The sequence below is a fragment of the Pelophylax lessonae genome (assembly GCF_965119305.1).
Source record: "Pelophylax lessonae genome assembly, chromosome: 13".
NCBI lineage: Eukaryota > Metazoa > Chordata > Amphibia > Anura > Ranidae > Pelophylax > Pelophylax lessonae.
The window spans coordinates 4663768-4683935 of record NC_138780.1 but is presented as its reverse complement, the minus strand read 5'-3'; the positions used below and the strand labels follow the sequence as shown (position 1 = coordinate 4683935).

The window sequence follows — 20168 nt, the reverse complement described above, 5'->3', positions numbered from 1 at the left end:
AGAGGACTTCATCAGGGCCACCCCAAGAGGGGTCGTGAAAAAAGAAGAGCAGAAGGCAACGTAGAATGACCCAAGAATTTAGGTGGCGCTGGCTCAGGTCCGGAGCCATTATAGGTCTGCTCGTGGGTTGGTCCTTTTCTATGACCATCGTTCAGCCATCTTTGCCATCAGCGATCAGGAAGGGTAAGATGGAAGCGTCCTGTGTATAACCCATCCTAGATCTTGATAAACAAGATGGCGGTGATGACCGAGAAGCCGCACAGCATCACCATAACCTTGCCGATGCGCTGGTCACCGGAATTCAGTTCATGAGGCAGGATCTCTAGGAAGGTGATGTACAAGAAAGTGCCGGTGGCGATGCCCTCCAGGACGCTGCGAGCCAGCTGGTGCAAGGGGTCGGAGGACTCCGTCAGGGCCACCCCGATGGCGATGCCCAGAGGGGTCATGAAGGAGAAGAGCAGAAGGCAGCCCAAGATGACCCGAGGACGTAGGCGCCCCTGTCCCAGTTTCAAGGTCAAGCTGAAGGAGATGATGCACTTGTGGATGAGGAGGGCCAGGCAAGTCTCCAGCACTTTCCCGCTCTCCCGCAGGAGGCCGACCGCCAGACCCTCCAGGACCGAATGCAGGGAGAGCGACATGACCAGGGTGACCGCCCGCACCGCAGAGTGCGCGTTGACGTCCACGTGTACGTGCGGCTGACCCGGGCCGAAGTGGCGGGCCTCAGATGCCAGGAGGGAGTGAGTCTCTTCTGATAGGCCCGGCTGGTCCTTGTAGCTCAACACGATCTGCTCCAACACCAGAACCAGGAAGAACCCCATGGCCAAGATGAACTCCTGAAGAGGGAACTGGAGCTGCCGAGGAAAAGAAGCCAGAAATCTGGATTAGGCCACCTTGTATACAGGAAGCTAAACCATAAGGCGCCGCCCCGTTGGGGGGAGGGACCTTGGAGCTTCATACTCACCGTTATATTTAACTTGCCGAGCGCCTCATTGATGCCGGAGAGGTAGTCAGGCAGCAGGTCCAGCAGGCAGGTCGCCAGGAAGACGCCGCCGGCAAAACAGCTGATTAGGCTCAGCGCTGTGCGACGGCCACCTGCAGAGATAGTTGAGAGATTAGAAGGAGATGGTCATGGCTGCCCTGGGGACAGGTATAGGGGTTGCTCATGCCCTCCCGCCCCAGCCCTGTTTCTTACTCAGGATGTCGGTGCTCCCCTGGCGGCGCAGTAGGAAGAGGGGGATCAGGCCGCTGATGAGGGTCAGGAGGAGTAAGGTGACCAGAGAGCCGATCTTCACATCCAGGTCGGTGACGACGGAGGGAGGCGAGGCCTCCAGGCCCGGCCTCCAAACCAGCCTGGCCAGGTTTCCTTCCATGGTGGCACTAGCACTGGGGAGAGACACACAATGGGCATCAGATGTCACCGTATACAGTCACTAGGGTGTGGGGGGAAGGGGGGGTTGGGAGCTAGACAGGGGTATGGGGGAGGGAGAGGGGGGTAATAGGGCATTGGGGGGGGCAGTATGCATGAAGAAGGAGGAGAGGTGAAGGGGGTTGGATGGGGGCAGTGGGCATTGAGAGGGAGGGCCAAAAGGTATGGGGTAAGCAGAGGGCTGGTCTGTGTGTGGGGGGGTTTTTAGGGGTAAAAAAAAGAGGGCTGTAGAAGGCAGCAGGAGGCACGGGGGGGGGGGGGGTATTAAGAGGGAACTATGTAAAGGAGTAGGTAGGAGGAATGGGGGTGGGGGGTAATTGGGGTAGGAAGAGGGCGGTATGTATAGGCAAGAGTAGGAGGGATAAGGGAGGAGTAAATGGGAAAGGAAGAGAGCAGAATGCATTGGTGTGGGGGTAAGAGGGATGGGGGAGGGGGAGGAGGTATGAAGAGGACAGTCTGTAGAAGAGGTGGCGGTTCTCAGGCAGGACACTGGAAGGCCCTGGAGGGGAGGGGTCTGTTCTGAGGCAGGACACTGGACGGCCCTGTGGGGGAGGGGTCTGTTCTGAGGCAGGACAATGGACAGCCCTGGGGGGAGGGGTCTGTTCTCAGGCAGGACACTGGACGGCCCTGTGGGGGAGGGGTCTGTTCTCAGGCAGGACACTGGACGGCCCTGTGGGGGAGGGGTCTGTTCTCAGGCAGAACATTGGACAGCCCTGGGGGGAGGGGTCTGTTCTCAGGCAGGACATTGGACAGCCCTGGGGGGGAGGGGTCTGTTCTCAGGCAGGACACTGGGCAGCCCTGGGGGGAGGGGTCTTTTCTCAGGCAGGACACTGAAAGGCTCCGGAGGGGAGGGGTCTGTTCTCAGGCAGGACACAGGACGGCCCTGGGGGGAGGGGTCTGTTCTCAGGCAGGACACTGGACAGTCCTGGGGGGGAGGGGTCTGTTCTCAGGCAGGACACTGGGCAGCCCTGGGGGGAGGGGTCTTTTCTCAGGCAGGACACTGAAAGGCTCCGGAGGGGAGGGGTCTGTTCTCAGGCAGGACACAGGACGGCCCGGGGGGGAGGGGTCTGTTCTCAGGCAGGACACTGGACGGTCCTGGGGGGGAGGGGTCTGTTCTCAGGCAGGACACTGGACGGTCCTGGGGGGGAGGGGTCTGTTCTCAGGCAGGACACTGGACGGTCCTGGGGGGGAGGGGTCTGTTCTCAGGCAGGACACTGGACGGTCCTGGGGGGGAGGGGTCTTTTCTCAGGCAGGACACTGGAGGGCCCTGGGGGGGAGGGGTCTGTTCTCAGGCAGGACACTGGACGGCCCCGGGGGGGAGGGGTCTGTTCTCAGGCAGGACACTGGACGGCCCCGGGGGGAGGGGTCTGTTCTCAGGCAGGACACTGGAGGGCCCTGGGGGGAGGGGTCTGTGCTCAGGCAGGACACTGGACGGTCCTGGGGGGGAGGGGTCTGTTCTCAGGCAGGACACTGGACGGTCCTGGGGGGGAGGGCTCTGTTCTCAGGCAGGACACTGGAGGGCCCTGGGGGGGAGGGGTCTGTTCTCAGGCAGGACACTGGACGGCCCTGGGGGGGAGGGGTCTGTTCTCAGGCAGGACACTGGACGGCCCTGGGGGGGAGGGGTCTGTTCTCAGGCAGGACACTGGACGGCCCTGGGGGGGAGGGGTCTGTTCTCAGGCAGGACACTGGACGGCCCTGGGGGGGAGGGGTCTGTTCTCAGGCAGGACACTGGACGGTCCTGGGGGGGGGGGTCTGTTCTCAGGCAGGACACTGGACGGTCCTGGGGGGGGGGGGTCTGTTCTCAGGCAGGACACTGGACGGTCCTGGGGGGAGGGGTCTGTTCTCAGGCAGGACACTGGACGGTCCTGGGGGGGGGGGGCCTGTTCTCAGGCAGGACACTGGACGGTCCTGGGGGGGAGGGGTCTGTTCTCAGGCAGGACATTGGAGGGCCCTGGGGGGAGGGGTCTGTTCTCAGGCAGGACACTGGAGGGCCCTGGGGGGGAGGGGTCTGTTCTCAGGCAGGACACTGGAGGGCCCTGGGGGGGAGGGGTCTGTTCTCAGGCAGGACATTGGAGGGCCCTGGGGGGGAGGGGTCTGTTCTCAGGCAGGACACTGGAGGGCCCTGGGGGGGAGGGGTCTGTTCTCAGGCAGGACACTGGAGGGCCCTGGGGGGAGGGGTCTGTTCTCAGGCAGGACATTGGAGGGCCCTGGGGGGAGGGGTCTGTTCTCAGGCAGGACACTGGAAGGCACCGGAGGGGAGGGTTCTGTTCTCAGGCAGGACACTGGAGGGCCCTGGGGGGAGGGGTCTGTTCTCAGGCAGGACACTGGAGGGCCCTGGGGGGGAGGGGTCTGTTCTCCGGCAGGACACTGGAGGGCCCTGGGGGGAGGGGTCTGTTCTCAGGCAGGACATTGGAGGGCCCTGGGGGGAGGGGTCTGTTCTCAGGCAGGACACTGGAAGGCACCGGAGGGGAGGGTTCTGTTCTCAGGCAGGACACTGGAGGGCCCTGGGGGGGAGGGGTCTGTTCTCAGGCAGGACACTGGAAGGCACCGGAGGGGAGGGTTCTGTTCTCAGGCAGGACACTGGAGGGCCCTGGGGGGGAGGGGTCTGTTCTCAGGCAGGACACTGGAAGGCACCGGAGGGGAGGGGTCTGTTCTCAGGCAGGACTCTGGACAGCCCCTTGAGGGGTCCTCACAGGATGACAGGGAGATAATAGTGTGAACACTCAGCCTGTCCTATTACAGTAACCATGGTGACATGCTCTCCGCCCACTAGGAGCCGAACTCCACCCACATAGCCCAGGTCTCCGGAAAAATGGCCGCCAGGGGTCAGTACTAAGAAACCTACCAATACCCGGCCACAGGGCAAATACAGGACCGACCGCGGGTAGGTGGGTGTGGTGGTGGTGGTCGGGGAATATAATGTGAGGGTGGTATGAGGGGGGGGGGTAATATGCTCGGTACGTACCCCGGACAGCTCACTGCTGACGGCCCAGACAGTCACACAACTCTCTCTTTGGCTTCTCCGTTCTCTCTTCTGCGAAGAGCGCATGCTCGGAGCGGCCGCCATCTTGGTACACCCGGAAGTGGGCGGTGCGGAGCTTTTAAATAGCCGGGAGAATCCCCAGCTGGGTTTTATCTCCTGTAGCTGTCCCGCCGGGTGAGTCACTGTCGGGTCACATAGGGTGTATTACCCGGGGGGGGGGGGGGGGGGGCAAGTGACCCTAATATATGCCCCCCCCATGTATACTGGGGGGGGGGGGGGGTCATGTGACCCTAGTATAGGACCCCCCCCATGTGTACTGAGGGGGGTAATGTGACCCTAGTATAGGACCCCCATGTATACTGGGGGGGGGGGTAATGTGACCCTAGTATAGGACCCCCATGTATACTGGGGGGGGGGGTAATGTGACCCTAGTATAGGACCCCCATGTATACTGGGGGGGGGGGTCATGTGACCCTAGTATAGAACCCCCATGTATACTGGGGGGGGGTCATGTGACCCTAGTATAGGACCCCCCCATATATACTGAGGGGGGTAATGTGACCCTAGTATAGGACCCCCCATGTGTACTGAGGGGGGTAATGTGACCCTAGTATAGGACCCCCCCCCCCATATATACTGAGAGGGGGGTCATGTGACCCTAGTATAGGACCCCCCATGTATACTGAGGGGGGGTCATGTGACCCTAGTATAGGACCCCCCATGTATACTGAGGGGGGGTAATGTGACCCTAGTATAGGACCCCCCATGTATACTGAGGGGGGGTAATGTGACCCTAGTATAGGACCCCCCCCCATGTGTACTGAGGGGGGTAATGTGACCCTAGTATAGGACCCCTCCATATATACTAAAGGGGGGGTAATGTGACTTAGTATAGGACCCCCCATGTGTACTGAGGGGGGTAATGTGACCCTAGTATAGGACCCCCATGTATACTGAGGGGGGTAATGTGACCCTAGTATAGGACCCCCCATGTGTACTGAGGGGGGTAATGTGACCCTAGTATAGGACCCCCCCCATATATACTGAGGGGGGGGGTCATGTGACCCCAGTAAAGGACCGCCCATGTATACTGAAGGGGGGTAATGTGACCCTAGTATAGGACCCCCATGTATACTTAGGGGGGGGTTATGTGACCCTAGTATAGGACCCCCCATGTATACTGAGGGGGGGTAATGTGACCCTAGTATAGGACCCCCCCCATGTGTACTGAGGGGGGTAATGTGACTTAGTATAGGACCCCCATGTATACTGAGGGGGGGTCATGTGACCCTAGTATAGGACCCCTCCATATATACTGAGGGGGGGTAATGTGACCCTAGTATAGGACCCCCCATGTGTACTGAGGGGGGGTCATGTGACCCTAGTATAGGACCCCCCCCCCCATATATACTGAGGGGGGGGGGGGTCATGTGACCCCAGTAAAGGACCGCCCATGTATACTGTAGGGGGGTAATGTGACCCTAGTATAGAACCCCCCATGTATACTTAGGGGGGGGTTATGTGACCCTAGTATAGGACCCCCCATGTATACTGAGGGGGGGTAATGTGACCCTAGTATAGGACCCCCCCCATGTGTACTGAGGGGGGTAATGTGACTTAGTATAGGACCCCCATGTGTACTGAGGGGGGGTCATGTGACCCTAGTATAGGACCCCCCATGTATACTGAGGGGGGGTAATGTGACCCTAGTATAGGACCCCCCATGTGTACTGAGGGGGGTAATGTGACCCTAGTATAGGACCCCCATGTATACTGAGGGGGGGGTCATGTGACCCTAGTATAGGACCCCTCCATATATACTGAGGGGGGGTCATGTGACCCTAGTATAGGACCCCCCCCCATGTGTACTGAGGGGGGTAATGTGACTTAGTATAGGACCCCCATGTATACTGAGGGGGGGTCATGTGACCCTAGTATAGGACCCCTCCATATATACTGAGGGGGGGTAATGTGACCCTAGTATAGAACCCCCCATGTGTACTAAGGGGGGTAATGTGACCCTAGTATAGGACCCCCCCCATATATACTGAGGGGGGGGGGTCATGTGACCCCAGTAAAGGACCGCCCATGTATACTGAAGGGGGGTAATGTGACCCTAGTATAGGACCCCCCATGTGTACTGAGGGGGGTAATGTGACCCTAGTATAGGACCCCCCCATATATACTGAGGGGGGGGGTCATGTGACCCCAGTAAAGGACCGCCCATGTATACTGAAGGGGGGTAATGTGACCCTAGTATAGAACCCCCCATGTATACTTAGGGGGGGGTTATGTGACCCTAGTATAGGACCCCCCATGTATACTGAGGGGGGGTAATGTGACCCTAGTATAGGACCCCCCCATGTGTACTGAGGGGGGTAATGTGACTTAGTATAGGACCCCCATGTGTACTGAGGGGGGGTCATGTGACCCTAGTATAGGACCCCTCCATATATACTGAGGGGGGGTAATGTGACCCTAGTGTAGGACCCCCCATGTGTACTGAGGGGGGTAATGTGACCCTAGTATAGGACCCCCATGTATACTGAGGGGGGGTCATGTGACCCTAGTATAGGACCCCTCCATATATACTGAGGGGGGGTAATGTGACCCTAGTATAGGACCCCCCATGTGTACTGAGGGGGGTAATGTGACCCTAGTATAGGATCCCCCCCATATATACTGAGGGGGGGGGTCATGTGACCCCAGTAAAGGACCGCCCATGTATACTGAAGGGGGGTAATGTGACCCTAGTATAGAACCCCCCATGTATACTTAGGGGGGGTTATGTGACCCTAGTATAGGACCCCCCATGTATACTGAGGGGGGGTAATGTGACCCTAGTATAGGACCCCCCCATGTGTACTGAGGGGGGTAATGTGACTTAGTATAGGACCCCCATGTGTACTGAGGGGGGGTCATGTGACCCTAGTATAGGACCCCCCATGTATACTGAGGGGGGGTAATGTGACCCTAGTATTGGACCCCCCATGTGTACTGAGGGGGGTAATGTGACCCTAGTATAGGACCCCCATGTATACTGAGGGGGGGTCATGTGACCCTAGTATAGGACCCCTCCATATATACTGAGGGGGGGTAATGTGACCCTAGTATAGGACCCCCCCATGTGTACTGAGGGGGGTAATGTGACTTAGTATAGGACCCCCATGTATACTGAGGGGGGGTCATGTGACCCTAGTATAGGACCCCTCCATATATACTGAGGGGGGGTAATGTGACCCTAGTATAGGACCCCCCATGTGTACTGAGGGGGGTAATGTGACCCTAGTATAGGACCCCCCCCATATATACTGAGGGGGGGGGGTCATGTGACCCCAGTAAAGGACCGCCCATGTATACTGAAGGGGGGTCATGTGACCCTAATATAGAACCCCCCATGTATACTGAGGGGGGGTAATGTGACCCTAGTATAGGACCCCCCCCATGTGTACTGAGGGGGGTAATGTGACTTAGTATAGGACCCCCATGTGTACTGAGGGGGGGTCATGTGACCCTAGTATAGGACCCCTCCATATATACTGAAGGGGGGTAATGTGACCCTAGTATAGAACCCCCCATGTATACTTAGGGGGGGGTTATGTGACCCTAGTATAGGACCCCCCATGTATACTGAGGGGGGGTAATGTGACCCTAGTATAGGACCCCCCCATGTGTACTGAGGGGGGTAATGTGACTTAGTATAGGACCCCCATGTGTACTGAGGGGGGGTCATGTGACCCTAGTATAGGACCCCCCATGTATACTGAGGGGGGGTAATGTGACCCTAGTATTGGACCCCCCATGTGTACTGAGGGGGGTAATGTGACCCTAGTATAGGACCCCCATGTATACTGAGGGGGGGGGTCATGTGACCCTAGTATAGGACCCCTCCATATATACTGAGGGGGGGTAATGTGACCCTAGTATAGGACCCCCCATGTGTACTGAGGGGGGTAATGTGACCCTAGTATAGGACCCCCATGTATACTGAGGGGGGGTCATGTGACCCTAGTATAGGACCCCTCCATATATACTGAGGGGGGGTAATGTGACCCTAGTATAGGACCCCCCCCCATGTGTACTGAGGGGGGTAATGTGACTTAGTATAGGACCCCCATGTATACTGAGGGGGGGTCATGTGACCCTAGTATAGGACCCCTCCATATATACTGAGGGGGGGTAATGTGACCCTAGTATAGGACCCCCCATGTGTACTGAGGGGGGTAATGTGACCCTAGTATAGGACCCCCCCCCCATATATACTGAGGGGGGGTAATGTGACCCTAGTATAGGACCCCCCATGTGTACTGAGGGGGGTAATGTGACCCTAGTATAGGACCCCCCCCCATATATACTGAGGGGGGGTAATGTGACCCTAGTATAGGACCCCCCATGTGTACTGAGGGGGGTAATGTGACCCTAGTATAGGACCCCCCCCATATATACTGAGGGGGGGGGGGTCATGTGACCCCAGTAAAGGACCGCCCATGTATACTGAAGGGGGGTAATGTGACCCTAGTATAGAACCCCCCATGTATACTTAGGGGGGGGGGTTATGTGACCCTAGTATAGGACCCCCCATGTATACTGAGGGGGGGTAATGTGACCCTAGTATAGGACCCCCCCCATGTGTACTGAGGGGGGTAATGTGACTTAGTTATAGGACCCCCATGTGTACTGAGGGGGGGTCATGTGACCCTAGTATAGGACCCCTCCATATATACTGAGGGGGGGTAATGTGACCCTAGTATAGGACCCCCCATGTGTACTGAGGGGGGTAATGTGACCCTAGTATAGGACCCCCATGTATACTGAGGGGGGGTCATGTGACCCTAGTATAGGACCCCTCCATATATACTGAGGGGGGTAATGTGACCCTAGTATAGGACCCCCCCCATGTGTACTGAGGGGGGTAATGTGACTTAGTATAGGACCCCCATGTATACTGAGGGGGGGTCATGTGACCCTAGTATAGGACCCCTCCATATATACTGAGGGGGGGTAATGTGACCCTAGTATAGGACCCCCCATGTGTACTGAGGGGGGTAATGTGACCCTAGTATAGGACCCCCCCCCCATATATACTGAGGGGGGGGTCATGTGACCCCAGTAAAGGACCCCCCATGTATACTGAAGGGGGGTAATGTGACCCTAGTATAGAACCCCCCATGTATACTTTTGGGGGGGTTATGTGACCCTAGTATAGGACCCCACATGTGTACTGAGGGGGGGGGGTTTGATGGGTTTGTCTTGTTGTAACAGATCCCCAATACGTGGACCAAGTATTTCTGTCCTGGGTCTCCAGAATCTAACATGATGCAGTGACCTCCGCCTCAATTCCCCCCTCAAACATCAGCCTAGGCTCAATGAAGGGTAAAACAAATGACACTTTATTCACCAACTCACTTCCAATATATATCCCTGATTACATCATGCAAATGTATTGTATACAGAACATAGATAACATACCTGGCCATCTGGACAGACACAGGGGAATGAGACTGCAACATTATCATAATTAATTCAACAAACAACAAACCCAAAACATAGCGGAATACAAATTCCTAGAAGTGTGAACACTCCACCGCTATACAGATGACAGCAGAAGACATCGCCTCTCAGACTGACCGTCTACATATACAACCCCCTAATTATATTGAGGGGTTTGTCATGTGACCCTAGTATAGGACCCCCCCCCCCCCCATGTATATTGAGGGGTTTGTCATGTGACCCTAGTATAGGACCCCCCCCCCCATGTATATTGATGGGTTTGTCATGTGACCCTAGTATAGGACCCCCCCCCCCATGTATATTGAGGGGTTTGTCATGTGACCCTAGTATAAGACCCCCCATGTATATTGATGGGTTTGTCATGTGACCCTAGTATAAGACCCCCCCATGTAAATTGAGGGGTTTGTCTTGTGACCCTAGTATAGGACCCCCCATGTATATTGATGGGTTTGACTTGTGACCCTAGTATAGGACCCCCCCCCCATGTATATTGAGGGGTTTGTCATGTGACCCTAGTATAGGACCCCCCATGTATATTGATGGGTTTGACTTGTGACCCTAGTATAGGACCCCCCCCCCATGTAAATTGAGGGGTTTGTCTTGTGACCCTAGTATAGGACCCCCCCCCCATGTATATTGAGGGGTTTGACTTGTGACCCTAGTATAGGACCCCCCCCATGTATATTGAGGGGTTTGTCATGTGACCCTAGTATAGGACCCCTCCATATTTATATCGATGGGTTTGTCATGTGACCCTAGTATAAGACCCCCCCATGTATATTGATGGGTTTGTCATGCGACCCTAGTATAGGACCCCCCCCCCCATTTATATTGATAGTTTTGTCATGTGACCCTAGTTTAGGACCCCCCCATTTATATTGATGGGTTTGTTATGTGACCCTAGTATAGGACCCCCCATGTATATTGATAGGTTTGTCATGTGACCCTAGTTTAGGACCCCCCCATTTATATTGATGGGTTTGTTATGTGACCCTAGTATAGGACCCCCCATGTATATTGATGGGTTTTTCTTGTGACCCTAGTATAGGACCCCCCATTTATATTGAGGGGTTTGTCATGTGACCCTAGTATAGGACCCCCCCATGTAAATTGAGGGGTTTGTCTTGTGACCCTAGTATAGGACCCCCCCCATGTATATTGATGGGTTTGTCATGTGACCCTAGTATAGGACCCCCCCATGTATATTGATGGGTTTGTCATGTGACCCAAGTATAGGACCCCCCCATGTATATTGAGGGGTTTGTCATGTGACCCTAGTATAGGACCCCCCATTTATATTGATGGGTTTGTCATGTGACCCTAGTATAGGACCCCCCCATGTATATTGATGGGTTTGTCATGTGACCCTAGTATAGGACCCCCCCCATGTATATTGATGGGTTTGTCATGTGACCCAAGTATAGGACCCCCCCATGTATATTGAGGGGTTTGTCATGTGACCCTAGTATAGGACCCCCCATTTATATTGAGGGGTTTGTCATGTGACCCTAGTATAGGACCCCCCCATGTATATTGATGGGTTTGTCATGTGACCCTAGTATAGGACCCCCCCATGTATATTGATGGGTTTGTCTTGTGACCCTAGTATAGGACCCCCCATGTATATTGATGTGTTTGTCATGTGACCCTAGTATAGGACCCCCCCATGTGTATTGAGGGGTTTGTCATGTGACCCTAGTATAGGACCCCCCCATGTCTATTGAGGGGTTTGTCATGTGACCCTAGTATAGGACCCCCCCTAATTATATTGATGGGTTTGTCATGTGACCCTAGTATAGGACCCCCCCCCATGTATATTGATGGGTTTGTCATGTGACCCTAGTATAGGACCCCCCCCCATGTATATTGAGGGGTTTGTCATGTGACCCTAGTATAAGACCCCCCCATGTAAATTGAGGGGTTTGTCTTGTGACCCTAGTATAGGACCCCCCCCATGTAAATTGAGGGGTTTGTCTTGTGACCCTAGTATAGGACCCCCCCCATGTAAATTGAGGGGTTTGACTTGTGACCCTAGTATAGGACACCCCCCCCCCCATGTATATTGAGGGGTTTGTCTTGTGACCCTAGTATAGGACCCCCCATGTTTATTGAGGGGTTTGTCATGTGACCCAAGTATAGGACCCCCCCATGTATATTGATGGGTTTGTCATGTGACCCAAGTATAGGACCCCCCCATGTATATTGAGGGGTTTGTCATGTGACCCTAGTATAGGACCCCCCATTTATATTGAGGGGTTTGACATGTGACCCTAGTATAGGACCCCCCCATGTATATTGATGGGTTTGTCATGTGACCCTAGTATAGGACCCCCCATTTATATTGAGGGGTTTGTCATGTGACCCTAGTATAGGACCCCCCCATGTATATTGATGGGTTTGTCATGTGACCCTAGTATAGGACCCCCCCATGTATATTGATGGGTTTGTCTTGTGACCCTAGTATAGGACCCCCCATGTATATTGAGGGGTTTGTCATGTGACCCTAGTATAGGACCCCCCCATGTATATTGATGGGTTTGTCATGTGACCCTAGTATAGGACCCCCCATTTATATTGAGGGGTTTGTCATGTGACCCTAGTATAGGACCCCCCCATGTATATTGATGGGTTTGTCTTGTGACCCTAGTATAGGACCCCCCCTGTATATTGAGGGGTTTGTCATGTGACCCTAGTATAAGACCCCCCATGTATATTGAGGGGTTTGTCATGTGACCCTAGTATAGGACCCCCCATGTATATTAATGGGTTTGTCATGTGACCCTAGTATAGGACCCCCCATGTATATTGATGGGTTTGTCTTGTGACCCTAGTATAGGACCCCCCCCATGTAAATTGAGGGGTTTGTCTTGTGACCCTAGTATAGGACCCCCCCATGTAAATTGAGGGGTTTGTCTTGTGACCCTAGTATAGGACCCCCCCCATGTATATTGATGGGTTTGTCATGTGACCCTAGATATAGGACCCCCATGTATATTGAGGGGTTTGTCATGTGACCCTAGTATGGGGACCCCCCCATGTATCCTGAGGGGTGTTCACGTGACCCTCTTGGGGGGGGGGGGGGATACATTTTTACTGACTCCACCCTGGGGTAATACAGCATGCTCTTTGCCCCTGAATGTTCAGCAGTCGTAAAGCACACCAGTGGCTGGGCTCGGCCTGTGACGCGGGTTCTGGGGGGCTCTTCTTCTACACAGGCTCCTGTGCTGTGCTCCTAATGCTCCCCCCCTTATCCGCAGGTCTCTATTGGTACCGCCATGGTGGGCTGGAGCAATCTCAGCACCAGACAGAAGGTGGCGCTGGCTCTCGGGGTGTCCGCGGGGGCCGCCGTGCTCTGCGTCTGCTACGCCAAGTACCGCAGCAGGCAAGGTAATACCACCGGGAACACTCACCCTTCATAAACTGGTCCTAAAAATCATAAGATTCACCCCCCCCCCCTCACATACCTATCCTTTGTGGGGTTAAATAAGGGTAGGAAGAGGGCACTATGTATAGGATGGGGGGTAGGAGGGATGGAAAGGGGTAACTGGGGTAGGAAGCCGCTATTGTGTGTAGGGAAGAGGGTGTAACGGAGATAAGGATGGCTGGAGAAAGTAATGGGGGATGGGAAGGAGATAATGGGAGGTATGAAGTGTGCACTATGTAAAGGGGCGATGGGAAGGGGGTAATAGGGGGTAGGAAGTGGGCACTACGTATGGCAGAGATGGGAAGGGGCTAATGGGGGGTAGTAAGTGGGCACTATGTGTAGGAGAGATGGGAAGGGGGTAGGAAGTGGACACTATGTATAGGAAATATTGGATGGAGGTAATAGGGGGTAGGAAGCGGGCACTATGTATAGGAGGGATGGGAAGGGGGTAATATGGGTTAGGAAGTGTGCACTATGTATAGGCGAGATGGGAAGGGGGTAATAGGGGGTAGGAAGCGGGCATTATGAATAGGAGAGATGGGAAGAGGGTAGGAAGCAGGCACTATGTATAGGAGAGATGGGAAGGGGGTAATAGGGTGTAGGAAGTGGGCACTATGTATAGGAGAGATGGGAAGGGGGTAATAGGGGGTAGGAAGTGGGCACTATGTATAGGAGAGATGGGAAGAGGGTAGGATGCAGGCACTATGTATAGGAGAGATGGGAAGGGGGGTAATAGGGGGTAGGAAGTGGGCACTATGTATTGGAGCGATGGGAAGGGGGTAATAGGGGGTAGGAAGTGGGCACTATGTATAGGAGTGATGGGAAGGAGGTAATAGGGGGTAGGAAGTGGGCACTATGTATAGGAGAGATGGGAAGGGGGTAGGAAGCAGGCACTATGTATAGGAGAGATGGGAAGGGGGTAATAGGGGGTAGGAAGTGTGCACTGTGTATAGGAGAGATGGGAAGGGGGTAATAGGGGGTAGGAAGTGGGCACTATGTATAGGAGCGATGGGAAGGGGGTAGGAAGTGGGCACTATGTATAGGAGCGATGGGAAGGAGGTAATAAGGGGTAGGAAGTGGGCACTATGTATAGGAGAGATGGGAAGGGGGTAGGAAGCAGGCACTATGTATAGGAAAGATGGGAAGGGGGTAATAGGGGGTAGGAAGTGTGCACTGTGTATAGGAGAGATGGGAAGGGGGTAATATGGGGTAGGAAGTGGGCACTATGTATAGGAGAGATGGGAAGGGGGTAATATGGGGTAGGAAGCGGGCACTATGTATAGGAGAGATGGGAAGGGGGTAATATGGGGTAGGAAGCGGGCACTATGTATAGGAGAGATGGGAACGAGGTAATAGGGGGTAGGAAGTGGGCACTATGTATAGGAGAGATGGGAAGAGGGTAGGAAGTGGGCACTATGTATAGGAGAGATTGGTAGGGGGTAATATGGGGTAGGAAGCGGGCACTATGTATAGGAGAGATGGGAAGGGGGTAATATGGGGTAGGAAGCAGGCACTATGTATGGGAGAGATGGGAAGGGGGTAATATGGGGTAGGAAGCGGGCACTATGTATAGGAGCGATGGGAAGGAGGTAGGAAGCAGGCACTATGTATAGGAGAGATGGGAAGGGGGTAATATGGGGTAGGAAGTGGGCACTATGTATAGGAGTGATGGGAGGGGGGTAAAGGGGTAGGAAGCGGGCACTATGTATAGGAGAGATGGGAAGGGGGTAATATGGGGTAGGAAATGGGTACTATGTATAGGAGAGATGGGAAGGGGGTAATAGGGGGTAGAAAGTGTGCACTGTGTATAGGAGAGATGGGAAGGGGGTAATATGGGGTAGGAAGTGGGCACTATGTATAGGAGTGATGGGAGGGGGGTAATGGGGTAGGAAGCGGGCACTATGTATAGGAGAGATGGGAAGGGGGTAATATGGGGTAGGAAGTGGGTACTATGTATAGGAGAGATGGGAAGGGGGTAATGGGGGGTAGAAAGTGTGCACTGTGTATAGGAGAGATGGGAAGGGGGTAATATGGGGTAGGAAGTGGGCACTATGTATAGGAGTGATGGGAGGGGGGTAATGGGGTAGGAAGCGGGCACTATGTATAGGAGAGATGGGAAGGGGGTAATGGGGGTAGGAAGCGGGCACTATGTATAGGAGCGATGGGAAGAAGGTAATAGGGGGTAGGAAGTGTGCACTTTGTATAGGAGAGATGGGAAGGGGGGTAATATGGGGTAGGAAGTGGGCACTATGTATAGGAGAGATGGGAGGGGGGTAATGGGGTAGGAAGCGGGCACTATGTATAGGAGAGATGGGAAGGGGGTAATGGGGGTAGGAAGTGAGCGATATGTACAGTATATGAGGAAGGGTAGGAAGTTATGGGGTGTAGGAAGAGAGCCGTACGTGGAGGAGGGGCGGAAGGGGCAATAGGGGTATTGAATTTAGAATTTGAAGAGAACCAGTCTGGTATTGTGTATAAGTTTGTTTGTCCTCATACGTCACTCTACTCCCGACTGCTGAGTGTACACAACATGCCATTACATAGTGCAGTGGTTGCTTGCGCATGGTTGCACCCTTTTACTGATTGGTAAATTTGGGTGATATAAACTCTTTTGCCTTCCCAGAGATTTCCAAATGTGCCCCCAGGGGCCCCCCCTGCCCTACTAAACCTCCGTGTCCTTGTCTCCTCCCACAGCGTCGGAGTCTCCGGAGATCGCAGAGGACGGAGATGAACTTCGTATGAAGATATCGCAACACACTTTGAAGCAGCTCTCGGCTGGAGGGGATGATGTCATTAGTCAGGTGAGGTCTCTTCCACCTCCTCCCCCTTTTCAGTGGGGGGCGCTAAACTACGAAATGGTAATGTGAAATTTCTGTGTGTGATCGGAGAGCTTTTCTTGCTGGGTGGGATTTCTTTTAGTGTATGAAATCCTAGAATTTATTTTCTTGGTTCCCCTCCTCCAGTGGCTAGCAGGGGAGGGCACCCAGTGGCCATACAGGCGGAGTGATATCAAATGCACTCCGCCTGTGAGTGGAGAGATTCAGGAAGCATCCGCTCTGCATGCTTCCTCCAGCGCCGCTCCTCACACTCTCCACCAGCATTTCCTGCCAGCAGTAAGTACCGACCAGCAGAACCCACCGGCAGTACCAGCCGAAAGAACCCACCGGCAGTACCAGCCGAAAGAACCCACCGGCAGTACCAGCCGAAAGAACCCACCGGCAGTACCACCCGGAAGAACCCACCGGCAGTACCAGCCGGAAGAACCCACTGGCAGTACCAGCCGGAAGAACCCACTGGCAGTACCAGCCGGAAGAACCCACTGGCAGTACCAGCCGGAAGAACCCACTGGCAGTACCAGCCGGAAGAACCCACTGGCAGTACCAGCCGGAAGAACCCACTGGCAGTACCAGCCGGAAGAACCCACTGGCAGTACCAGCCGGAAGAACCCACTGGCAGTACCAGCCGGATGAGGAACCCACTGGCAGTACCAGCCGGATGAGGAACCCACTGGCAGTACCAGCCGGATGAGGAACCCACTGGCAGTACCAGCCGGATGAGGAACCCACTGGCAGTACCAGCCGGATGAGGAACCCACTGGCAGTACCAGCCGGATGAGGAACCCACTGGCAGTACCAGCCGGATGAGGAACCCACTGGCAGTACCAGCCGGATGAGGAACCCACTGGCAGTACCAGCCGGATGAGGAACCCACTGGCAGTACCAGCCGGATGAGGAACCCACTGGCAGTACCAGCCGGATGAGGAACCCACTGGCAGTACCAGCCGGATGAGGAACCCACTGGCAGTACCAGCCGGATGAGGAACCCACTGGCAGTACCAGCCGGATGAGGAACCCACTGGCAGTACCAGCCGGATGAGGAACCCACTGGCAGTACCAGCCGGATGAGGAACCCACTGGCAGTACCAGCCGGATGAGGAACCCACCGGCAGTACCAGCCGGATGAGGAACCCACCGGCAGTACCAGCCGGATGAGGAACCCACCGGCAGTACCAGCCGGATGAGGAACCCACCGGCAGTACCAGCCGGAAGAAGAACCCACCGGCAGTATCAGCCGTGGCAAGAACACATTTCTGGCATCCCTTTAGACATGCATGCTCCTCTCTGCTGGCCTATGGGTGCTGTGGACTTTAGCTGTGCAATCTGCTGATCGGTTTCTTGGTCATGTATGTCTAAAAGGATGCCAGACATATGTTTTTCCAAATAACGCTGTGCAGACTTTCTTGAATAGGGTGCCTCACATCCAAAGTGCTTGGTGGTGCAGTATAACTTCTTGCCAAACTGAGGCTAATCATGTTCCTCTAAAAAAAGACAGCCGCCCCCCTCCCCCTCATTTTATAGGATTTCAGGAGGTGCAGTGTAGTGGCCCTTCAGTACCTACTGGACAGGCGCAGGTGAGAATTGGCTCTAAAGTGTGATTGTACTTGCAGCTTTTAGATCTGACCTCACCCCCGTACTCCCGTCTTTCTTCCCGCACAGCTCTCGAAACGGACGTCCGCTCGTATTGAGTTGAGCCAAGTCATGGATTCTGATGGACGCCAGGAGCTGACGATCAGAGGGAGCCCCGCCCAGGTGCGCAAGGCCCAGGAGCTGCTCCCAGGAATCTTACAGGATGCCGTTATAGAGGTGGAGCTGCACCTACCGGCCAGATCCGTGTACCAGATTATCGGTACGTTTCCAGGAGCCCCGATGGGGGAAGTACGTGTGGGGGAGGGGCTTTTATCAGGGACTCCTGGGTTCCTTCATCTGTACTGAACAGGAAGCTGAATGTCCAACCAACAAGACATTGTTTCTGCTCATTATAGAGCTTGAGGGCCCAACCATAGTCTAAATGAGGTCTAACTAAAGATCTATATAGAGGAATCAGGACCTCCTTCCTCCTGCTGGGGACCCCTCTAGTGATATAAAGATCTATATAGAGGAATCAGGACCTCCTTCCTCCTGCTGGTGACCCCTCTAGAGATATAAAGATCTATATAGAGGAATCAGGACCTTCCATCCTCCTGCCGGTGATTCCTATAGTGATATAATGATCTATATAGAGGAAAAAGGACCTCCTGCAGATGACTCCTCTAGTGATATAAAGATCTACGGTATATAGAGGAATCAGGACCTCCTTCCTCCTGCTGGGGACCCCTCTAGTGATATAAAGATCTATATAGTGGAATCAGGACCTCCTTCCTCCTGCTGGGGACCCCTCTAGTGATATAAAGATCTATATAGAGGAATCAGGACCTCCATCCTCCTGCTGGTGACCCCTCTAGTGATATAAAGATCTATATAGAGGAATCAGGACCTCCTTCCTCCTGCTGGTGACCCCTCTAGTGATATAAAGAGGAATTGGGACCTCCTTCCTCCGGCTGGGGATAAGGGGAGTGTCTTTTGTATGGGAACTTTGCTTTGCTGGGATTTATTAGTCATTACTTGGAAAATATCGCAGCCAAATCAGATGATTCATGGGGGTCATTAGGACTCCATACTGATAAACAATGTAGTAATGACTGTGCTGTGACCCATTCCCGTCCCATTGGTTTTAGGAAAAAGAGGACAGAGGATTCGGGAGATGTGTGAAACCTCCGGAGCCAATATCCAGTGTGAGCGCCAGCCAGACAACTGCTTGGAACTAGCGAGGGGCATCACCATAACCGGATCACTGAAGCAAGTGGAGGCTGCCAAGGTACTTGGGTTGATTTAAAGCTGAACTCATGCTTTATGAAGGAACCTTACTGGCATCCATTTCAACATCTATGCTTCTCCCTGCTGGCCACTTGGTGGATGCCGACTTTAGCTGTGCAATCTGCTGATCACTCTACCAGAGTGTAATCAAGCAAATGATCAACAGGTGGCACAGCTAAAGCTGCACCGGCCGGCAGGAAGAATCATGCACATCAAAAGGGATGCCAGGCGTGTGTTCTTTCATATAATGCTCAGGGCAGGGTGCTGTGACCCCCCCCCCCCTTCCCTCCACACTCAACATTGGCTTTTACTGTGGAGCAAAGGCCAGCAGAGCAGAAAGACCCAGTGATGCCACTGGGCCTCCAAAGGTATTTCTTTACTGCTACCCACCCGCGCCATTGTAAAACGACTTTCCCGATTGTTCTGGGAGGATGTCATATGACGCTCTGGCGCGACAGCGGATGACTGATTGGTTTTCCGGCCTACTGCTGGTACCATGTAAGCGCTGTGACCAATCAGTTGTACACAATGGATGGCTTTCTTTCATGCCATTCATTGTATACAATTGTGTTGCTAGCTGTGATTGGTCACAGTCAAGGCTGGTACAAGGAGTTTTGTCACCCTAGGTGAAACCTTATCCCCCCCCCCCCCCGGCTCTGCCTCTGACTCCACCCATCAATAGGGGATTGAAAGACACATTGGGGTGAGAGAGGAGCTGGGAGAGACATTGGGGTGAGAGAAACAGTGGGGCTGAGAGAGAGAGAGAGAGGGGGGGGGGGACTGCGTGAGGGGGGGGGGGACTAAGTAAGGGGGGGCTGTGAGAGACCAGGGACAAGAAAGACGGTGGGGGGGGGGGGGGCTGTGAGACGGTGGGGGATGAGAGAGACGGTGGGGGACTGAGTAGGTGGGGGGGGGCTGTGAGAGAGAGTGGATAAGAGAGACGATGGGGGACTGAGTGGGGGGGGGCTGTGAGAGATGGTGGGTAGTGGAGTTGGGGGGGGGGGCTGTGAGACGGGGGATGAGAGACGGTGGGGGACTGAGTTGGGGGGGGCGCTGTGAGAGACGGTGGGGGACTGAGTAGGGGGGGGTACTGTAAGAGACGGTGGGGGACTGAGTAGGAGGGGGCGCTGT

The 20168-nt window shown here is 54.6% G+C and overlaps 2 protein-coding genes across 2 annotated transcripts in view; one reads left to right on the top strand and one right to left on the bottom strand.

Moving 5' to 3' along the window:
- Positions 1-213: 213 nt before the first annotated feature.
- On the bottom strand, positions 214-4493 carry SLC39A1 (solute carrier family 39 member 1; the record flags this gene model as incomplete). The annotated part of the gene is given in 6 exon segments (XM_082275905.1): positions 214-851; positions 962-1092; positions 1193-1383; positions 4392-4420; positions 4423-4449; positions 4452-4493. Coding segments are annotated over 6 exon segments (1056 nt in total). The 3' UTR covers positions 214-215.
- The window catches only part of TDRKH (tudor and KH domain containing), a gene marked incomplete at its 3' end in the record, with an annotated part of 31391 nt that continues 15716 nt past the window's right edge, over positions 4494-20168 (top strand). Inside the window, exons 1-5 of the mRNA XM_082275789.1 lie at positions 4494-4583; positions 13178-13307; positions 16039-16145; positions 17841-18030; positions 18899-19038. Coding sequence (XP_082131915.1) covers positions 13196-13307; positions 16039-16145; positions 17841-18030; positions 18899-19038 — 549 coding nt within the window. The 5' untranslated portion in view covers positions 4494-4583; positions 13178-13195. The remainder of the gene's footprint in view (positions 4584-13177; positions 13308-16038; positions 16146-17840; positions 18031-18898; positions 19039-20168) is intronic.